The sequence below is a fragment of the Doryrhamphus excisus genome, chromosome 18, assembly GCF_030265055.1.
Source record: "Doryrhamphus excisus isolate RoL2022-K1 chromosome 18, RoL_Dexc_1.0, whole genome shotgun sequence".
Lineage (NCBI taxonomy): Eukaryota > Metazoa > Chordata > Actinopteri > Syngnathiformes > Syngnathidae > Doryrhamphus > Doryrhamphus excisus.
This window is the reverse complement of record NC_080483.1, coordinates 2096252-2111666: the sequence shown is the minus strand read 5'-3', so window position 1 is coordinate 2111666 and position 15415 is coordinate 2096252. Positions and strand designations below refer to the sequence as shown.

Below are 15415 nucleotides of genomic sequence, written 5' to 3'. Positions count from 1 at the left end.
ATATATTTTAATTCAGTTTTATTTCATTGAAGGAAATAAGTATTTGATCCCACTATAGCCAAAAACACTTAATACTAATTATTGTAATAAAGTATTATTGTATCTTTTCCATATTTGTGTATATAAAAACAAAATAAAGCATAAATATAAAAAAATATCAATGTAAATGGCATTGTGTAGTATCGTAAACATAATCTCATCTCGCGAGATGAGATTTAGCCCTCCCTCACCAAAAAAAATGGAGGTCGGTGGAAACGGCGGTGGGCTAGCTGTAAACAACAAACAGAGAGCGATGGTGCCGAACAAGAGCCGAGGGGAATTCACTCGCAACCAGAGGAAGGATTCAGAGGTAAGTACATACACATTTGTGAAAATTACATTATAGTTTATGACATATTTTTCGCAGCAGACAACAAACGGGGGTAGGCCATTTTGTCGCCGCTATACACCACAGTTAGCTAGCTCGGTTACAGTGAAGTGGCATTTTTGACACTTTTTAAACACAATTTAAGTGCCAACGCTTTTTTTTAAACACGGTTCTCTATTAGTGTTGCAGTTGATGTTTCACTGTCACTTCAACAGTGAAACATACCAGTTTTATATACCTTTCTTAGCATAGGCTAGCATGACGCTACTAGCTAGCGAGCTTGCTAGTTGAAGCTCTCTACCTGTTGAAGGTATCCACTTTAAATAAATGATAATAAATAAATTATACGCTTAATTATAGTTGCTTCGTTGTACCAACTAGAATGTGTTAGTCACTTTCTACCATATTAACATTGTCTTTGATTTCATTTGTATACATGATGTCATAGTTTTGTTCACTTTACGGTGGCCGGCAGGGACAAAAGCGCATAAACGTCAATGTGAAGTAGGCGCAGACACGTCTATTAAAAAATAATGAAAAAAAAAGAACAAAAACTACCTGTTTTTAATATCAGAGCCCTCTAGACATGAAATAACACCCCTATAGTAATCTTTACACTAATATTACCCAATAATTATTAACATTTCATAAATTAATAAATGCAAAGGTTTCTATGTCCAGCTACAGTTTTTAAGGCTTGAAAAAACAGTGATTTTTTTTATTTTTAAAAATACTAATAGTAATACTTAATAATAATAATTAAAAAGTAATAAGAATATAATGCATAAATAATAATAACTAAAAATATTATTACAATAATAAATAAATAAATAAAGTAATCCCTTGTTTACTGTGGTTAATTGGTTCCAGACCCGACTGTGATATTTACAGCAAAAACAACCTGGTTTTTAATATTCTTAGAGCCCTCTAGACATGAAATAACACCCCTATAGTAATCTTTACACTAATATTACCCAATAAAATTCAAGTTTATTAACATCTGCGAAATCCGTTATAAAAAATCCGATATATGCAATGAATTTTTATTGGAAATGCATTACAGAAAAATCGGTTCTTTTTTATCTGTCGTTGTGAGCGAATTTCCGATATATCCGAGATTTACTGTATGTCGTTATTCTGTTATTATTTTGATGCTCATCAACCATGCTGCATACATTAGTGTGAACACAACATTGATGTTGTAAATGTGCCTTGTAGGGCCTTTCTGAGTCTCCAGACCTTGAGTTTGAATATGCGGACACGGACAAGTGGGCTGCAGAACTGTCGGGTAAGTCCTTTATTCAAATCAAATCAACTTTATTTGTATAGCACTTTTCCTGCAAGGAGATGCAACACAAAGTGCTTTCCAGAGTTAAAACAATTTCCACAATTAAAAAGGAAAACAATGAAGCAAAAAGAAATCCCCTCCATACTAGACCCCCACACACACACACAGTAGGGAGACATGGCATGGTACTGAGGAACAAGGAAACGCCACCTTTGGGGCCGTCCACACTGGGAGGAGCTGCAGGCCCGTGCCATCGGAGGACCAGCACCCGGTGCCCCCCGACTCCATTAAACGGGCGGACCCCCACATTAAAGGGAGGAACCCCGAGCCGGCCGTGTCGAAGGGACCCAAGGATGGCACCCTCTCAGCATACCCGAACAGCCCCCAGTGTGGAGGACCCCCCCCGATGAAACACTAAATAGGACTAAAACAGGGGTGCTCACACTTTTTCAGCATGCGAGCTACTTTTAAAATGACCGAGTCAAAATGATCTACCCACTACAAAAATGCAAAACATTTACTTATTTTCAAATGTATTGAGGATTATTTGTACGTACAATGTATGTTGATGTACCTTACATAACCAAATGAGCCAATATTGCAAAACACGCATAATTAACTATTAACATTTTTTGTAATTACCTGAGTTTACTTTGATGACTTGCACTGAATTGAACCAGCCAGGGATGCATAGTCCGGACAGTAGCTGCTGATAGCCAGCCTCAAGCACACTTCCAAATGTTTATCAGTCATGGATAATATCCATATCATAATATCCGTATAATATTCCATATCCGTATGGAAGTGATATGTTTTTTGCCTTTTTACTTGGTCCAGTTTTTGCCTTTTTACTTGGTCCAGCTCCTTCACTCATTTTAGTGACCATAAACTTTAGCGAGGGCTTAAAACCTAACGCAATTCGCCGACTAGCTTAGCACTTTGCATCGTTGTTTACGCATGAGCGGTGACCTAAAGTTCAAAATTCAGTTGTCATCTGACTGGTTGTCCTGTATGTCAATCAAGTAACGGGGATGGATGATAGGCTGACATCGTAAGTTCTGCTGCACTTAGAGACGTTGTTTGATTTGATTGGTCGCCCGAAGGGCAACATTCAGTTGTCATCTGAATGGCTGCCCTGTATGTCAATCAAGTGACGGCATTGATGCTGGGATGATATTTTTTTAATGTCACGCCGCGATCGACCGGTAGATCGTGATCGACTTAATGAGCACCCCTGGACTAAAAGATAAAACATAACACTGGAGTTAAAAACTGAAGACCAATAGCAAAAAATATGACTAAAAAGATAAAAACAAAACACTATTATTATTATTATTATCTACTGTACTTGTGTCAGCACTGATTTTTAAATCGTTGTTGCAGAGCTCTACAGTTACACTGAAGGACCAGAGTTTCCCCTCAACAGGAAATGCTTTGAGGAGGAATTCAGACCACATGGTTTGTACGCCACACACATATGTATATTAATGTTTAAAAAAAAAAAGAACTAAACATGCTCCAATCTTCTGCATTTGGTTCATCAGTGTCTGATAAGAAGTGGACCGAGCTTGATGCGCCTCGCCACAGGGCTCACGCCATGCGGCTGCTGGACGGTTTGGAGGTGACCGCACGTGACAAGAGACTGAAGGTGGCTCGAGCCATTCTCTACATGGTTCAGGGTCAGTTGACTTGTACCCCTTTCCTTCGCTGAAGGATGACGTGATCCTGAAGCCTGAGTTTAAAGATGCGGTTTATGTTAATAAGATAAGATTAAGATAAGATTCAGTGGGGAAATTTGTATTGCACATCAGCAAGAGTACAGAGTCAGTTAAGCAGTACAAAATACACAATATAGAAAAATAAACAATATAAACAACCCAAGTATTAACAAAATCAACAGTTTTTCCCAGAGTTATATACAATACAGTATGTAGATAATATGAAACGAGATGAGATATATGACCAGTCTATACACTGAGATCTTGTTAGAGAGTTAATATGAGGCATTATGGAAATACTTCACATAGAACTTAGTATATTGCATTTAGAGCCTTAATATTGCAGATCAGATATTGCACAATGAATGGGGTCTGGAGTAACTATACTGACTATAAAAAGCAAGTATTACACAGATGTACATAGTGGTGTACTGATTGTTTTTGTTACCGCGTAGGGACGTTTGGCGAGTGCAGCTCTGAGGCTGAAGTGCAGCACTGGATGAGATACAACACCTTCCTGCTGCTGGAAGTTGGGACCTTTTCGGCTCTGGTGGAACTGCTCAATATGGAAATCGAGTAGGTCTTCCATTGGTTTTCTCATACATTCATTCATTCATTTTCTACCGCTTTTCCTCACGAGGGTCGCGGGGGGTGCTGGAGCCTATCCCAGCTGTCTTTAGGCGAGAGGCTGGGTACACCCTGGACTGGTCGCCAGCCAATCACAGGGCACATATAGACAAACAACCATTCACACTCACATTCATATCTATGGACAATTTGGAGTTGCTAATTAACCTAGCATGTTTTTGGAATGTGGGAGGAAACCGGAGTACCCGGAGAAAACCCACATATGCAAAATAAATAAACAAATCAAGAATAAAGAAAATCAATCAATCAGTAATAATAAATTTAATAATAATAATAAAAACTTAAGAAAGCACATATAGTTGGTGGGTAGACAAATGATTTTTTTCACATTAAAATGAACAAAGCATTATTAGAGCCCTGTAGACATGACAAAACACGACTATAATCACATTTATACTCTTTTTATTTACAACATATTGCGCAACTGCAGGGTCTTGAGACACATGCTAACTCGCAAACTAGAGAGCTAGCGACCTAAACGGTAGCCTTCAAGTTATTTCCTTTCAACTTAAATAGCCCAAAACTTACCACTTCCACACGGATAGGGAGGATAACTATTAACAGTTATTTAACCTTTAACATGAACATGAATCAAACTTAATAATTTTTTCTGGGTACATGATACCATACAGCATCCATATCAAACTTGCGCGGGCCGCACTAACATTAAACTTTCATATCGAGGCGGGGGCCTCAAAGTAGTGTCCTGCGGGCCACATTTGGCCCGCGGGCCACGTGTTTGAGACCCCTGGTCTTGAGACACATGCTGACTCGCAAACTAGAGCGCTAGCGACCTAAACGGTAGCCTTCAAGTTTATTTCCTTTCAACTGAAATAGCCAAAAACTTACCACTTCCACACGGATAGGGAGGATAACTATTATTAACAGTTATTTATGAACATGAATCAAACGTAATAATTTTTTCTGGGTACATGATACCATACAGCATCCATATCAAACTTGCGCGGGGCGCACTAACGTTAAACTTTCATACTCACTTTCGTCTTTCTCCCCTTAGCAACAGCGCCGCGTGCAGCAGCGCGGTTCGAAAACCAGCCATCTCCCTCGCCGACAGCACAGATCTCAGGGTGCTGATCAACATCATGTACCTGATGGTGGAAACCATCCAGCAAGAGGACCCCGCCGACTTGCCTGAATGGAGAGTCATCAGAGAAACCTTCAGAGTGGAACTGGGTGGGTTTAGTGGCAGCATTCGGTCTGTTATGGTGCCTGCAGTGGGGTCCAACCGTGGTCCTTCCATCTTTGTTCATGCAGGTTCCCCGCTCTTCAACAACGAGCCCATCGCGGTTATGCTCTTCGGGATGGTGACAAAGTTCTGCAGTGGCCACGCACCCCACTTCCCAATGAAGAAGGTGTTGCTGCTTCTGTGGAAGAGCATACTGGTAAGGAATAGAACCGTCCGCTACAGTTAACTTGTCAATAGTCGTAATCTACGTCCTTTGTGATTGTGATGACCGTCACATCCTCGTGTCTTCATTCAGTTCACACTCGGAGGCTTCGAGCAGCTGCTGAGCATAAAGGTCCACAAACGTGAGAACCTGGGTCTTCCACCTCTGCCGGAGGACAGTATTCGGGTCGTGCGCAGCATGAGAGCCGCTTCCCCGCCTGCGTCGGCGTCTGACCTCATCGAGCAGCAGCAAAAACGTGCACGGCGTGAACACAAAGTACGTATGTTGCAGAAAGTCAGCTACTCATTAGGTACAATCTCATGAGTGCAAATTCTACTAAGATACAGTAAACCTCGGATATATCGGACTCGGATATATCGGAAATTCGCTCACAACGGACAGATAAAAAAGAACCGATTTTTCTGTAATGCATTTCCAATAAAAATTCATTGCATATATCGGATTTTTTATAACGGATTTTGCCTATTTCGGACAAAATCTCCAGTCCCGTTCCAATGCATTTCCATGAAATTTCCCTCGCATATGTATTGGTGTATTGGTGTATTGGTTTGTATTATGCGATACCACTGATTTCGGTCTTTATACTGAGATTGTATCGGCGATATCGATACTTTGCAAATTCACCTAATGCGTCTAGGTCAGGGGTGGGCAAACTACGGCCCGGGGGCCCACATCCGGCCCGCCAAGTGTTAGAATACGGCCCGCCCGTTCTTTCCAAAGTATTTCATTTAAACTTAATGGGGTGACAGGGCCTTCTCCATTGCTGCCCCCACCCTACTGGAACTCTTTGCCCCATTCGCTGCGTGTTTGCCCTGACCTTCCCAGTTTCAAAAAAACAACTAAAAACCCACCTCTTTAAATCTGTTTTTAATGTCTAACTTTTTATACTGGCGGCACAGGGTCGTGTGGTTAGCGTGCAGACCTCACAGCTAGGAGACCAGGGTTCAATTCCACCCTCGGCCATCTCTGTGTGGAGTTTGCGTGTTCTCCCCGTGCATGCGTGGGTTTTCTCCGGGTACTCCGGTTTCCTCCCACATTCCAAAAAACATGCTAGGCTCCAAATTGTCCATAGGTATGAATGTGAGTGTGAATGGTTGTTTGTCTATATGTGCCCTGTGATTGGCTGGCCACCAGTCCAGGGTGTACCCTGCCTCTCGCCCGAAGAAGACAGCTGGGATAGGCTCCAGCACCCCCCGCGACCCTTGTGAGGAAAAGCGGTAGAAAATGAATGAATGAATGAACTTTTATACTTGACTGCTGTGCCCCACTTTTACCCATGTTTTAACTGCAGTATAAACGAATGAATGTTGTATTTTAATGTATCTTTTACTCTGTTTACTTGCTTTTATTCAAGTCCATTTTTCTGTAAAGCGTCTTTGAGTATTTTGAAAAGTGCTATACAAATAAAGTGTATTATTATTATTAATAATATGCAACCTGGGATCATGATCATAATTCCAGGTGGACTGTTACGTGTAAAATGTATAGTATGCCCCCCCCCCCCCCCCCCCCCCGTGAATTTTGTTAAATCAATGCGGCCCCCGAGTCAAAAATTTTGCCCACCCCTGGTTTAGGTATTTCATATCATAGCATAAAGAACACAATACATGTATTTAAACCCTGCAGTTTATTAAGATAGCAGGGTGATTTAATTATAAGTGTTTTTTGCTACCCTAATAATCGAAAGTTTAATTTAAAAACTGCATTTTGTGTTCAGTTGTTTTATATTTATATTAATATTCACATTCGTTTGATGAACATCTGGTCTGTGACATGCAAAAACAATAAGCACTTATAATAAACAATGAAGCAGACAAACGTTTTGGACGTTTTATCGGAAGTTATGTGATTTGATTTGCGAACCGATTGAAGCGTCCGTCCACACGTCACTGTGAGACCTGTTTCTAATATTTTGGCCACCTTATTTACTCAACTATTTTTCTCCTCAAGGCGCTGATCAAGCAGGACAACCTGGACGCCTTCAATGAAAAAGACCCTTACAAGGCAGACGACCCCCGCGAGGATGAGGAGGATAACGACGACAACGACAACTCAATCGAGGCAGAGACTTTCCCGCTGGAAAGAGACGAGGTCATGCCTCCGCCTATTCCTCACCCTCCATCGGAGAGGGTGTCCTTTCCCAAGGGGCTTCCGTGGGCCCCGAAAGTCAGGTACTTTATACTCGCTGTCTCAGGAGAAAGTCCAAAGATTGTGTTTTTGATCTGTTTTTGTCTCTTAGGGAAAAGGACATAGAAAACTTCCTGGAGTCGAGCAGAAGTAAATTTATTGGCTACACACTTGGAAGGTGATACCATTTTGATTTGTATTGCGACTACACAGTATCAGTATTATATATTACTATTTATTTAACTGTGTTTCCTCGTGTGTGTGTCTCACAGTGACACGGACACAGTTGTTGGCTTGCCCAGGCCCATTCACGAGAGCATTAAGACACTAAAGCAGGTATTGCGTCACTATCCACACACTCCGTCATCAAACGTTCCTGAATTGGACTTCATCTTCTCTGCAGCATAAATACGTCTCCATAGCTGAGATTCAGATCACAAAGGAGGAAGAGTTTCAGAAAACTCCTCTGTCAGGGGTGAGTTGCATCTATTAGACACTATTGGATAATAAGAGTACAGTAAACCTCGGATATATCAGACTCGGATATATCGGAAATTCGCTCACACCGGACAGATAAAAAAAGAACCGATTTTTCTGTAATGCATTTCCAATAAAAATTCATTGCATATATCGGATTTTTTATAACGGATTTCGCCTATTTCGGACAAAATCTCCAGTCCCGTTCCAATGCATTTCCATGAAATTTCCCTCGCATATATCGGATGGCCGCATCGTGGCGCTCCGATTCGCCGAATCGTGACAGGCCGCTATACGACGTCATTTGCAGCGTTTGCAGCGTTGCCTGCGCGTCCAGGTACATTGGAAACATAGTCAAGGAAGTGCCTTTTTATAACGGATAAAATCCGATTCACGCATAAACCGGATATAAATCCGATATGGGCGTAAAACGGACATTTTCCGGTATACGCATATAACGGATTTCGCTTATATCGGACAAAACCAGTGGGAACAATTGAATCCGATATATCCGAGGTTTACTGTATTATTGAAATGCAGTACCAGATGTTCTTGGTGGGCCATGTGAGCATGTGTTTGTGTGCCCTTGCCGCTTATTAGGGTGAAGAAGAAGTGGAGGTGTGTGCCACCGAGTTGCTCTATCAGGGAATCCTGCCCACGTTACCTCAGTACATGGTTAGTATTCTCACGGTGGGCAGCCAAATGTATGTACATGCAGGTTGTACACCAGGGGTCTCAAACTCAATTTACCTGGGGGCCACTGGAGCTAGGGTCTGGGCAAGGCTGGGCTGCATCAGGTTTTCCAAAAAAAAAAACAGAAAAATATACAAACTTTTCAGTGCTTTGGTTCCGATTTTCTACAATAAAAGCTCTGATAAAACATTCCACTGTTCTCAAATATCTTAATTTTTATTTTTCTGCACAAAATAAGATGATAAATAAATAAACAAATCAAGAATAAAGAAAATCAATCAGTAATAAATATAATAATAATAATAATAAAACAGCAAATAATAAAAACTTAAGAAACCACATATAGTTGGTGGGTAGACAAATGATTTTTTTCATATTAAAATGAACAAAGCATTATTAGAGCCCTGTAGACATGACAAAACACAACTATAGTCACATTTATACTCTTTTTATTTACAACATATTGCGCAACTGCAGGGTCTTGAGACACATGCTAACTCGCAAACTAGAGAGCTAGCGACCTAAACGGTAGCCTTCAAGTTATTTCCTTTCAACTTAAATAGCCAGAAACTTACCACTTCCACACGGATAGGGAGGATAACTATTAACAGTTATTTAACCTTTAACATGAACATGAATCAAACGTAATAATTTTTTCTGGGTACATGATACCATACAGCATCCATATCAAACTTGCGCGGGCCGCACTAACATTAAACTTTCATATCAAGGCGGGGGCCTCAAAGTAGTGTCCGCGTGTTTGAGACCCCTGAACTAACAGATGTTGATGAACTGTCAACACTGGCCACTAGATGTCACTACTAACCAAATGTTCCAACCACTTCCACACGGATAGGGAGGATAACTATTAACAGTTATTTAACCTTTAACATGAACATGAATCAAATCAGTGATTGTCTCGTTGGACTTCAGATCGCCCTGTTGAAGATTCTCCTTGCGGCGGCTCCCACCTCCAAAGCCAAGACGGATTCCATCAACATCTTGGCGGACGTGCTGCCGGAGGAGATGCCGTGAGTGACGCATCTTTTTGCTTGTCATTATCGCTTCCAATGCAGGATTTTTTTAAATTATGTTTTGTACTCTACAGGACCACGGTGTTGCAAAGCATGAAACTGGGTGTTGATGTCAATCGACACAAGGAGATCATTGTGAAGGCCATCTCTGCCATCCTGCTGCTGCTCCTCAAACACTTCAAACTCAACCACATCTACCAGGTACTTGGATCAATACGCCTCATTTGTATCATAAATACAGTGGGACGTCTATTCCCACAATTTTGCCAACAAGTGCTTATGTCCACATCAGACAGACGAGTGTCAACTTTATTATGGGCTTGCTCAGTAATGCAAGCCCCATAGACTATGGGGCTGTCTATGGGGCTTGCATTACTGAGCAAGCCCATATTGTTATTATGGGCTGGCTACGCGCGTAATGCGGCCAAAACCGCAAGAAGGACCCCCACACATGTTACACCGCCGGAAACGTGGCGCTCGGGACTACAGTGGTATTTAATTTTTGGAAAGTTTTGTGTAACCATGGCGACGCTATTAACGAAAACGTTAAAAAATGGGCCACTAGATTAGGGAGACGCTGTTCTATTTTTAGAACAGCACATAGAAAACGAGAATTTACAGACTTTTCACAGCCTTTTAGCTCAGCCATACGGCCACGTAGAAACGTGATTGATGGCTCATTTTTGAGATAAATGTCTGAACTCTCTCTGGCTAAATGCTAATTGCTAGCATGTTAGCATTTTAGCTAATTTACTCATGTCTAAAGGCAAATACACACATGGCATGATGTAGGAAGGTTATAGGACAACCTTGGCACTTTCAAAACTTGAGGCCCTCTTGCTAGGTGCTAGCATGATGACTGTTAGCATGTTAGCATTTTAGCTAATTTACTCATTTCTAAAGGCAAATAGACACATGGCATGATGTCGGGAGGTTATAGGACAACCTTGGCACTTTCTAAACTTGAGGCTCTCTTGCTAGGTGCTAGCATGATAACTGTTAGCATGTTAGCATTTCAGCTCATTTACTCACGTTTAAAGGCAAATACACACATGGCATGATATAGGGAGGTTATAGGACAACCTTTGTAGTTTCTAAACTTGAGGCCATCTTGCTAGGTGCTCGCAGGGTAGCCGTTAGCATTTAAGCTAATTTACTCATGTCTAAAGGCAAATACACACATGGCATGATGTAGGGAGGTTATAGGACAACCTTGGCACTTTCTAAACTTGAGGCTCTCTTGCTAGGTGCTAACATGACGACTGTTAGCATGTTAGCATTTAAGCTAATTTACTCACATTTAAAGGCAAATACACACATGGCATGATATAGGGAGGTTATAGGACAACCTTTGTAGTTTCTAAACTTGAGGCCATCTTGCTAGGTGCTAGCAGGGTAGCCGTTAGCATGTTAGCATTTAAGCTAATTTACTCATGTCTAAAGTATAATACACACATGGCATGATTTAGGGAGGTTACAGGACAACCCAGGCACTTTTTTAACGTAAGGCTCTCTTGCTAAGTGCTAGCATGATGACTGTTAGCATTTAAGCTAATTTACTCATGCCTAAAGGCTACTAAGCACATGTCATGATGTGGAGAGGTTATAGGACAACCTTGGTTCTTTCTAAACTTGAGGCCCTCTTGCTAGGTGCTAGCATGATGACTGTTGGCATGTTAGCATTTTAGCTAATTTACTCATGTCTAAAGGAAAATACACACATGGCATGATGTGGGGACACTGTAGGACTGCCCCAAACTTTTCAGGACCTGAGGCTGTTTTGCTACGTGTTAGCACGGTAGCCGTTAGCATGTTAGCATTGTAGCTAATTTACTCAAGTTTAAAGGCAAATACACACTTGGCATGATGTGGGGACACTATGGGACTGCATCAACCTTTTCCGTACTTGAGGCTTTCTTGCTAGGTGCTACCGCGGTAGCCGTTGGCACACCGGGCCCGAGGTTCACAGCACAGGTGGCCAGTCCATCAAAATTTCCGCGGGAATGTTCTAGTTATTATTATTATATGTCTTCTCAGTTTGAGTACATGGCTCAACACCTGGTGTTTGCCAACTGCATCCCCCTCATTTTGAAGTTCTTCAACCAGAACATCATGTCTTACATCACAGCCAAGAACAGGTACTTCATTCAAACACGTGACTCCTCAGAAACCAGAGTGCTCATGTATTCAGTTTTCTTTTTCCCCTCCGTAGCATCTCCGTGCTGGACTTCCCGTACTGCGTGGTGCACGAGCTCCCTGAATTAACGGCGGAGAGTTTGGCAAGTTTTTCCAGTCTCACCTGTTCTTCTGCTCGTGTTTGTTGTGCTGGAGTGAAGCGTTTGCGTTCATCAACGATATTTATTGCTGATTCCTCTGCAGGAAGCCGGAGACAACAATCAGTTTTGCTGGAGGAACCTGTTCTCTTGCATCAACCTGCTGAGGATCCTCAATAAACTGACCAAGTGGAAGCATTCCAGGACGATGGTGAGGAGCACTCTTCCAATAGCTTGAAAAGAATTGATCCCAGCACCGTGACAAAATCTTTTGTCTCCCAGATGCTGGTGGTGTTTAAGTCTGCTCCCATCCTGAAGAGGGCGCTGAAGGTCAAGCAGGCCATGATGCAGCTCTACGTCCTCAAGCTGCTTAAAGTGCAGACCAAATATCTTGGCCGCCAGTGGAGGAAGAGCAACATGAAGACCATGTCGGCCATCTACCAGAAGGTGCGACACCGGCTTAACGACGACTGGGCCTACGGAAACGGTGAGTTGTCTTACGGCACGGTAAGAGTTGATAGCGACACGTCTAATCCAACACGCCTGATCATTAAGACGAGGGATCGACCGATATGGTTTCGATGCCGATACAGATTTTTGTATGCGGGCCGCACTAACATTAAACTTTTATATCAAGGCGGGGGCCTCAAACTAGTGTCCTGCGGGGCGCATTTGGCCCACGGGCCGCGTGTTTGAGACCCCTGACTTACAACATATTGCGCAACGGCAGGGTCTTGTGCCACATGCTAACTCGCAAACTAGAGAGCTAGCGACCTAAACGGTAGCCACCAAGTTATATCCTTTAAACTTAAATAGCCAAAAACTTACTTTTTCTGGGTACATGATACCATACAGCATCCATATCAAACTTGCGCGGGCCGCACTAACATTAAACTTTCATATCAAGGTGGGGGCCTCAAACTAGTGTCCTGCGGGCCACATCTGGCCTGCGAGCCGTGTGTTTGAGACCCCTGGTCTTGAGACACATGCTAACTTGCAAACTAGAGAGCTAGCGACCTAAACAGTAGCCTCCAAATTATTTCCTTTCAACTTAAATAGCCAAAAACTTACCACTTCCACACGGATAGGGAGTATAACTATTAACAGTTATTTAACCTTTAACATGAACATGAATCAAACGTAATAATTTTTTCTGGGTACATGATACCATACAGCATCCATATCAAACTTGCGCGGGCCGCACTAACATTAAACTTTCATATCAAGGCGGGGGCCTCAAACTAGTGTCCTGCGGGCCACATCTGGCCTGCGAGCCGTGTGTTTGAGACCCCTGGTCTTGAGACACATGCTAACTTGCAAACTAGAGAGCTAGCGACCTAAACGGTAGCCTCCAAGTTATTTCCTTTCAACTTAAATAGCCAAAAACTTACCACTTCCACACGGATAGGGAGGATAACTATTAACAGTTATTTAACCTTTAACATGAACATGAATCAAACGTAATAATTTTTTCTGGGTACATGATACCATACAGCATCCATATGTCATGGAGATCATGTATAGTGTGAATACCTTCCACTAAATCACATTCAATCCACATTTCTGCCTTTCGTTGCACTTGCAAATGTGGACTGTTTATCCTAAGCAGATCTGGACGCCCGTCCCTGGGACTTTCAGGCCGAGGAGTGTGCGCTGCGGGCCAACATCGAGCGCTTCAACAGTCGCCGCTATGACAAGACTCACAACAACCCGGACTTCCTGCCCGTGGACAACTGTCTGCAAAGTGTCCTGGGCCAGCGTGTGGAGCTGCCCGAAGACTTCCAAATGAACTACGACCTCTGGCTGGAACGAGAGGTCTTCTCCAAACCCATTTCGTGGGAGGAACTGCTACAGTGAGACTTTCAGACGACTTTTTATTGACGACCAGATTCCTTGAACGTGGCATTCAGGTAACCCAGCACACTCGGTGATCACACGCTTCCGCACCGGGGGAGGATTAGCAAACAAATTCCTTGATTCGACCTTGAGGGTTCTAGTAATGTCGTAATTCTGACTTGTTTCCAAGATGATTTCCGTTTAACATGCCACCACGCCGTTGCAAGTGTACTATAGTCACATACACGCCCCCATTTTAAATACATGTGCTTAGAATAAATACGAGTTTTAACTGTTCAACTCATGCCGGGGAGTGTGGGTCGGTTTTAGGTGTTTTACAGCATTTAAGATGTTTTAATAAATGACACATTCCACATTCGTCATAGGAGCTTTGTAAAAAAAAAAATAATAATTTCCATATTTGCAAATCCAATAAGTTGCAGATGTATGTTTACATATGCTTAGAATTTTACTTGCTTTGTTTGTTTGCCCACAGATGCAAATAACTCCTAATGAAATCTAAATGTGTTTGGTTCTGTAAATGAAAAATGGGTTTATGCATTAATTTTAAACTCCTGGTCCATAATTATTTTTTCCTTTTTTTCTACATGTGTTTTTTTTTTGTTTATTTGTAATTATTTCAAATGTGGGGAAAGTGGAATATTGCTTGTAAGTGGCACAACATATTCATAATCAGGATTTATTTTATCTTGATTGACACATTTGAAAATCATATACGGTCGATTCTACAGCATTTTTTCTTACTATTAATCAACCAATAAATATTTGAATATTGTATATTTTTTTTTCCAAGTTGCAAGTTTTGTTTTTTGCGCGGTTTGTACATGTGGTGCAGTACTGACTTACTCCACCGGGGGGAGCCATTTGTCCACCAAGCTTGGCTGGTTGCTTCAAGGTCTCACCAGTATTGAAGAATTAATACATCTGAGCAACACTTTCACCAACTTGGGACTTTTTTGTTTACAATGGCAGCCATATTTGCCATATATTTTTCTTTTTGGATGTAAGAACTGTAAAATGGGAGGATTGTTTAGTTTTCAGGGAGCTTAAAACCGACCTCATCGTCACTCTTTCTTCAGTATTTTTTCCACTTTTGTTGATAGCGGTTAATTTGTTCCACACTCACCGTGATAAATGAATTTCTGCGATATGGGATCCAATTTTTAGAAACGGAAAATTTTCATTTGAATGTATTTCTTCTTTTTTCAGTTTCGACATTTCCATTCAAAAAAATTGGAGCTTGAAAATAGAGAGAAAAATTATTAATATCAATAATCAAACATTTATGTGAGTATATTCACTGATCTCATAGTGCATAGTGTAACATCACCAGGATCAGAATTTGACTCATCAAAATGTCTCATCCACTACTGATACTCTTCCTCATGTCTCAAGCAAACCCAGCCATCATCAACACCATTGCTGCCTCCCTCCACTGCTATTATTACCACTAGTATCCCATAAATAGAAATATAGTATCTATCTGTGAATATTCTCATTCAT

At 41.6% G+C, this 15415-nt stretch overlaps 1 protein-coding gene across 1 annotated transcript; it reads left to right on the top strand.

Annotated features, from left to right (window-relative positions):
- The first annotated feature begins 189 nt into the window (after window positions 1-189).
- strip1 (striatin interacting protein 1) lies at window positions 190-15414 on the top strand. The gene is made up of 20 exons (XM_058054188.1): window positions 190-349; window positions 1586-1655; window positions 3039-3113; window positions 3200-3334; window positions 3829-3949; window positions 5040-5215; window positions 5297-5424; window positions 5524-5706; window positions 7402-7622; window positions 7691-7756; window positions 7851-7914; window positions 7982-8053; window positions 8656-8730; window positions 9682-9779; window positions 9857-9983; window positions 11820-11920; window positions 11995-12061; window positions 12162-12266; window positions 12338-12542; window positions 13665-15414. Exons 1-20 carry the CDS (start codon window positions 209-211, stop codon window positions 13910-13912), a joined length of 2478 nt encoding a protein of 825 aa, XP_057910171.1. The 5' UTR covers window positions 190-208; the 3' UTR covers window positions 13913-15414.
- The last annotated feature ends 1 nt before the right edge of the window (window position 15415 follows it).